The sequence below is a fragment of the Brassica napus genome, chromosome A2 (genome assembly GCF_020379485.1).
Source record: "Brassica napus cultivar Da-Ae chromosome A2, Da-Ae, whole genome shotgun sequence".
In the NCBI taxonomy this organism is placed as follows: Eukaryota; Viridiplantae; Streptophyta; class Magnoliopsida; order Brassicales; family Brassicaceae; genus Brassica; species Brassica napus.
In genome coordinates this window covers 6,921,502-6,929,426 of record NC_063435.1, presented here as the reverse complement: position 1 = coordinate 6,929,426, position 7,925 = coordinate 6,921,502, and the positions used below count along the sequence as shown (strand labels likewise).

Sequence of the window (7,925 nt, the reverse complement as noted above, 5' to 3'; positions counted from 1 at the left end):
CGGGATAATAATGAAATTTCATAAAGTTTGAAGAAATTTTTGATTTTGATTTGGATAATGAGATGAAGAAATTTTGATTAAAAAAAATTAAAATCTGGGTTCTTAACATTATGAGTCAGGATTGATTATGGAATAGATGAAATTGAGTAACAAAGGAGGAATCAAGTGGATGTTACATGATTTTAGTTTGATTTTGAAGAAATAGTAATGGAAGATGAAGATGAAAATCGTGAGAGGGATGATGTTTGAGAAAGAGAGTTTTTGGGGATTTAGGGATCCGAATTGAGTAGGATCGGGTTAGTGGGTTAGGATAATGAGTGGTTGGGTTAGTAAATAAGTAGAACTTTCTAGTCTTCATGGTCTTTTCTTCTTATTTTTGATTTAATTTTAATTCATTTTTAAAATAAAAAGACAAGAGGTCCATATGAGATTATTTTAACCCCTTGTGATTCATTACAGCATTTGTTCCATAAGAGTCGGTTACTTCGGTGTTCCAATCTTATGGTGATGTATGAATTTGGAAGATCGTAGCCAACAAAAAGAAAAAAAGTTAAGTAGGTTTATCAGAAGCAGTGACACTAGTTGATGATAGTTCTTACAGTATCAAACTACACAAATTGGCTTTTACATTCTTTTCTATGATTTTTTTTATCTATAGGGTTCTGTTGGAGTGGTTCAAGTAGTTCCTCATGTACCTCTGTTCATGTTGTCATGGATCGTGGGATAAAAAAGTTTGAATTTTTTTATCTATATATTTTACATAATTTTGCATTAGTGATATACATTTAATAGAAAATTTAAATGATGGTCCAAATAAAAATATCACTCATCAAAAAATCATGATTTTTATTTTATTAGAAAACAAATTTGAAAAAATTAAAATAGAAATAAATATTTATTTCTAACAAAATCTTTAAAAGTTATTAGTAAATTTATTTTTGAAATTAATTAATTTCATTTTATTTAAATTTTTGTTTATAAACCAAAACTATATTCAATTTTAATTTCTAATTATATTTTATGGTAATTTAAATTAAACTAACTAATTTTTGAAAGTAAATTTAAAAAGATTTTGTTACAACATTTTAAATATATTTATTTGTATTTCAAATAAAAAATAAAAATATTAAAAGATATAATAATGAACTTATGTAAAATATAATATTTTTTAGGAATGGTCCAAACTAAAAAAATCACACATGAAAAAATCATAACTTTTGTTTTAATATATTAGATACGACATCCTCCTAAATGTATTTTGTAAATTTACGAGACGTGGACCGACTTTATTGTCAGAACGAAGGAAAAGAGGACAATAGGCCATTGATAATGGGCCTTAACGTCGACATACTATTAATAGAAGTTTCGTTGACAAGCTCCTCTCACAGAGAAAAGATCCAGCCGACATAAAATATCATTATTTTCAATTTTGAGTGAGAGGACAATCTACCATTTTCCAAATTAATATCATGCCGACATCGAGAAAAAGGAAAAGAAAAAAGATCAAAAATATCGACATATACAATACAAGCATTCAAGTTAAGAGAGCAAAAGTCACAAACGTGGCAACACGGAAATGGACGCATCACGCGTCAGAGGTTAGTTCGTTCAGTCATAAGTTAACTCATCCTACTCTTCTCGGCGTCTCTATAAAATCCTCTTCTAGTTTTCTCATAGGAAAAACACAACACAATACACAGAAACAGAGTTTTGATTGGTTAGCTAGGAAAAGAGAGAAAACAAAAGCTTTGGAAAATGGATTTGCCACGTCCTTCTTCTGGTCAGGATCAAACAGAGGATCCGACCCAGATTCACCATCCAGGTATACAAACACTAGATTTCTAGTTTCAGAAACATTGGAGTTTTCATCTCCCTGATTGATTGTGATTCGAATACAGAGGAAGAAGAGCATCACGAGAGTCGAGCATCTAGAATGTTGGGGAAAGTAAAGGCAAAAGCTAAGAAGCTCAAGAACAGGCTTACTAATCATGGCACTGATGGCAACGAGCAAGACCACGATGTGGTGGATGAAGAAGAAGAAGATGATGAATCTGACGAGGCAGAGTCAGAGAAGCATGTCGCACCAGGTTTAAAATCTTTGTAACCTATCCCTTAAATATTACTACATGATCAACCGGTTATGTTGTTGTTACATCAACGTTTTTTTTAATTATCTCTGTAATAACGCACAGTAAATGAAGTTCCCAATGTGAGAGACTATAAAACGAGCCAACCTGAATCTTTGACTCATCCCGGAGAAACTAATGTTCCGGCGCCGGAGGAGATCATTCTTTCAGAGACGAAGGATTCAACTGATTACACCGGAATCATCCCCGAACCATCACGAGATGCTGCTTACGAACATGAGGCCCCGTCTTATCCTGTAAGAACATCAGATGTGACTCATCACGAGCCACTGAACACTCCCGTCTCGCTACTCTCTGAAACAGAGGACGTGACAACTCCCGGTGAAGATGGGTTGCTCGGTGGTCAACGAGAAGTCAACACCGATATGCCCAAAAGATTCGAGGACGATCTGAGTGGTGAATCTGATTATCAGTCTAAGATTCCGTATCACACCCAACAAGGTAACAAGTTTGACCTTGTTGAATGTGTAGAGGGTTTTATGAATCTGTAACCATTTGTTTGTTGTGGTTAGTTAATGTAGGGAGTGGGGAAGCTGGAGAAGTTGATCATAAGAAGTCAGGACTAGGAACTGAGCTGGCGTCCGAATCTGTAACCGTTTTTGGCGGGAAACCAGAAACTGGGCCGAGGGATGATTTTCCGGCGAAGGGACGTGAATTTGAACAGACGATCGGATCTGGAATCGGAGAAGATAACGGCGCTGGAAAAGAAGGAACTGAGCGGAGGGAAGATTTTTTGGGGAAAAGCTATGAGTTTGATCAGGAGATTGAATCTACATTCGGCAAAGATTCACCCACCAGGCTTCCCGGAGACGAAATTTTTCCGACAAGAAGTGATGATATGGAAGTCGAGATTGGGTCGGGAAGAGGCTTGCCGACAGAAACTGATGATGATCACTTCTCACCAGAATTTTCTGGTCCGAAAGAGAGAGATGATTTCGATTCGCAGGCTGAGCAGACAAGGTACGAGGCGGCAGAGGTAAAACCCACCACCTACTCAGAGATGATTGGTTCAAGTACAGGTTACTCCAGCGGGCAACACGAGAGTCCCGTGAGTGTCGAGACAGTTGCTGATAAGTTGACTACTGAGGACGAAAATGTCAAAGAAACTGCATCGCCTGTGACGGCGAAACTGCCTTTCTCTGGCGATGGGAGTGAGGTGGATGAGACAGAACAAGGGGAAGACAAATTTGTGGCGAGTAGAGATCATCTGGAGGAGAAGCTGACACCTGAAGAAGAAGAAGACAAAGCGTTTTCTGATATGGTCGCCGAGAAACTTAATCTTGGAGAAGAGAAGCAGGCAAAGATAAAGGAGGAAGTAGCCGAGGAGAAGATCCCTTCCGACAAGTTACCGGAGGAGATAGAAGGAGGTGAGGCGGTTCAAGAGGAAGGGAAAGAAGGAGGAGGAATAGTGGGGACGATTAAAGGGGTGTACAACTATTGGCTCGGTGGTACGGAGGAGGTGAAGCCGAAATCTCCAAATTCAGTTGAAGAGTCATCACAACCACTTAGCCCCTCCGTTGGTAAAACTTACTCGTCCTTGACTACTTGTTGATGCTTTTGAATAAGGTTTTGGTGTGTTGATGTTCCTTGTGGCTTACTCAATGTTTTGGTGCACATGTAGGGACTAAAGGATTTTCGGATTCCGGTGAAAGCGGGTTGGGAGAGGCAGGCAGTACTGCCGGAGCTGTGGCAGCGCAGAAACAACTTTGAGAATCTGGGAACTGAGATTTGGGGTTTGCTAGTACTAAATGATGTTTGTGTTGGTGTCTTTGTGTTGTCACTTGATGTATTTTGATATGATGTAATCCTTATTTGTGTGTTAAGAGAATTAAATATAAGCTTGGAATAAGTTCTTCCTTACATGAGTATAGCATATGAATCTTTTATATGAACGTGAAAATGCGTAGTAAAATGGAAAAGCCAAATATTTTGCACAGCTTTGTACTGAGCATTTGCGAGAAACGACACAGTTCGAAACAATAATTAAAACGGCAAGTATATTGCGTCGTCTCACACCTCAGGAGAAGCTGCACTCTCTCTTGGTTTCTCCATATCCCAAGTATAACATAACCATCAAAATAAGCCTTTTAATAAGTTTTACCAAATGAATTACAAGGAAATCATGCATCCAAACCCCAATAAACTATTGGCAAAGCACTAAGCAAAGGGTACTGAACAGTACGTTAATCTGAGAGACATTCAAAATCCCACAGCCTAGTAAGTTATTGATAAAGTACTCAACAGAAATGAACAGTAAGTAGCCTAAGAGACCTTTAAGATCTGTGGAAGTTAAATATATACTTCAGTTTCATTATTGGCTGAAAAAAAAAATTTATACTGTTTCATCAAACTTTTTTTTATTTTGAAACACTCAAAATAAACCTGTAAAATTTATTAAAATCAGTTGAACCACTAGTGAATTGGCAAGAAATTTTATCAGACTAAGATTTTTAGAGAATATAGTTTTCCTCTGTGAGAGTAACTCCGACAGAGTTTGTGACATTAAAAGGCGGAGGAATATATAGCTCCATGTATCTCTTTCCATTGTCTCCGATTCTATTAAAATAGAACAAACAATTAAAGAGAAGGACGTGAAGACGATGAAACTTACAAGAAGGGTAAAACCACAGTATTGTGAAAACTTGTCAATATGATAAGAATTCATGCCCCCTCGTATATTGAAACCACTTGGAGCTAGTGCAGAACCTTGGGTGCTTAAAATCAAAGAAGAAGCTAGCTCTCCAAGCTTGGCAATGCTCCATCTACAACATTTTATCGCGAAAAAATTGACCGTCAACTCTTCTACAACAAAATTTGAGGTTAATTCTATCATCGGCTCCTGGATGACATATATAATCGAACTAATTGTTTTTAGCATTTTTACCTACGCTACCATATACCAGAAAGGGAGATAGATGTTACATCTTGAGAAGTTGAATTCACTTCCTCTTCACACCCATGCACAACAGCCACTAACTTTTGCATCATAAATAGCTTCTTCGTTCCTTGGTTAATTGAAGAATCATTTTAAAGTTTTGTCTCGACAGTCAGCTTATCATCACCAGCCACATTCTTCATTTCTCAAATTAGTTTGTGGTGTTAAAACATATAGGATCCACGAAACTGAGTTTAGGACTGCACAATGAGTCTTCTATGTCTTTAAAGACTCCACTTACAACTCTACATATCACACTGGATATCAATTTGACGGCCATAGCAATTAAAATTCAGGTTTGCCCCTTTGGATCATGTAAATGTCTCTAGTTTCTCCTCCTGTAAATCCAAAACCGAAACATCTTCAGTTATAATCTTCGACTAGGATAAGATCCGCGCCTTGCGCGGGATTAAGTTATTATTTTTATTATATTTTGAAAAATGAAACAATAGTTTAGCTTCATTTGGATTACGGGTGTTCAATCCGGATATCAGGTTGGTTTCGGTTCGGTTCGGTTTTTTTCGGTATTTGGTTAGTAAAATATAACTACTATTCTAAATCCATATTTACTTTGACTTTAGTCTTTCACATACTTTTGAAAGATTTCAACTGGACGACTAAATTGATCAGCCAATCTTGTTGCTTTAAATCATTAGTGTTTATATATATATATATATTTATATATATATTATTTAGTTTGAATATTTATTAAATAAAAATTCATATGCGTTATATTTTATGATCATTTGTAATTTATTATAACAAAAAAAATAATCTATTGATCACAAAATTTTCAGAGTGGGAATATTCAAATTTCTAATAATATATAGACGTTTTGAAAAATTCAAATATAACATATAAAAAAAATATAAATGTTTTTATTATATATATAATGTGATTTTTTAATATCTTTCAATAATATAAAATTAAAAAAAAAGAACTAACATACCAAAATTGTTATCAAATATTTATTATTCATAATAATTAATTTTCATATATACGTTAATCATATTAGGTAATTTCGTAGCTTCTAATTAAGGAAAGTGCAAAAAAAAATTTGGTAGATTATTTATCAATTCGATAGTTAGTTTAATAAAAAATATAATGTAAGTCAAGATGTACCAACCTATTTTACTAAGAATAGTATATTTTATATAGTCATTTATTAAATGAGAATTTATAATCATACAGTTCTATGATCATTCATATCATTTTATAACTGAATATTTAAATCATCGATAACAAAATTTTCAATGTGAAATCTTTAATAAGTTTATAATTTATAAATGTTTTTGAAAATTCATTGAAAGTTTTAATATTAAAATATTTATGTAATCTTATGGTATATAGTATAATCTATATATATATATAAATATATATGTTTTATTATTAAATGATATTTTTTACTCATATGGTTTTAAAATAATGTGTATCTTCTTATAATATTAAATAAAAGTTCATATTAATACAATTTTATGATCATTTGTAACTTATTATGACAAAAAAAATAATCTATTGATCACAAAATTTTCAGAGTGGGGATCTTCAAGTTTCTAATAATTTATAGACGTTTTGAAAAATTCAAAATATAACATATAAGAAAAATTAAAATGTTTTTATTATATATTTAATGTGATTTTTAAATATATTTTAATAATATAAAATTAAAAAAAGAACTAAGATAAAAAAATTGTTATCAAATATTTATTATTCATTATAATTAATTTTCACATATACGTTAATCATATTAGGTAATTTCGTAGCTTTTATTTAAGGAAAGTGCAAAACATTTTTTGGTACGTTATTTATCAATTCGATAGTTAGTTTAATAAAAAGTGTAATATAAGTTAAGATGGACCAACCTATTTTTCTAGAAATAGTATATTTTGTATAGTTATTTATTAAATAAGAATTTATAATCATACGGTTCTATGATCGTTCATATTGTTTTATAACAAAATATTTAAATCATCGATAACAAAATTTTCAATCTGAAATCTTTAATAAGTTTATAATTTATAAATGTTCTTGAAAATTCATTGAAAGTTTTAATATTAAAATATTTATGTAATCTTATGGTATATAGTGTTTAATATATATATATATATATATTTATTTATTTTATTATTAAATGATATTTTTTACTCATATGGTTTTAAAATCATGTGTATCTTCTTATAATAAAAATGTTAAACCATTGATCATTAATTTTTAACATAATAATTTTAATAGTTTTAGTCATTTATTGTCGTTTTTAAAAATTCAAAATATAACCTATACGAAAAAATTTAAATTTTATTTTTATAGCTAATTTGATTGTTTAATTTATTTTAATAATATAAAATTAAACAAAAAATGATGGAGGAGATATACATTGTTATCAAATCTTTATTATTAAACTCATTAATTGTCATATATATATTAGTCATTTATGGTAATTCCGTAGGTTTTATTTAAGGAAAGAAAATATCATATCATATCATTATATCATATAGTTTGACCAACTTATGTATCTAACAACATATAAAAATCGAATGTGGACCTACTTATTTTTAAATTGAATGTAATTGACTACCTAATTGAGTGCCACCTATGCATTGAGGCCTCTTTTAATTAATACAAAATTGAGGTTACATCTTTTCAAATGTTCCTCAATTAATATATAAGGGATTTAGTCTCATACCACTCAAAACCAACACCCACCAAAAACTTTGAATATTTGGTATTTTACGGTTAAATCGAATTTTAATATGGAAAACCAGAAGACCGTTACCAAACCGTAGCTCAATTAACAATAAGAAAAAGAAGAAGAAGTAAGGGACCCACAAAATCACCTAAAAAGG

General features: G+C 31.9%; 1 protein-coding gene across 2 annotated transcripts; it reads left to right on the top strand.

The window, feature by feature from the left end:
- The first annotated feature begins 1,524 nt into the window (after positions 1-1,524).
- LOC106415107 (low-temperature-induced 65 kDa protein) lies at positions 1,525-4,007 on the top strand. Of its 2 annotated transcripts, none has more exons than XM_013855729.3 (5): positions 1,525-1,822; positions 1,899-2,087; positions 2,193-2,588; positions 2,660-3,667; positions 3,769-4,007. In XM_013855729.3, the coding sequence occupies exons 1-5, from the start codon at positions 1,756-1,758 to the stop codon at positions 3,855-3,857; spliced, it is 1,749 nt and encodes a 582-aa protein (XP_013711183.2). In that variant the 5' UTR covers positions 1,525-1,755; the 3' UTR covers positions 3,858-4,007. The 2 variants fall into 2 exon arrangements, with proteins under 2 accessions (XP_013711183.2, XP_013711184.2); XM_013855730.3 differs by having other exon boundaries at positions 1,561-1,822; positions 2,669-3,667.
- Positions 4,008-7,925: the final 3,918 nt, after the last annotated feature.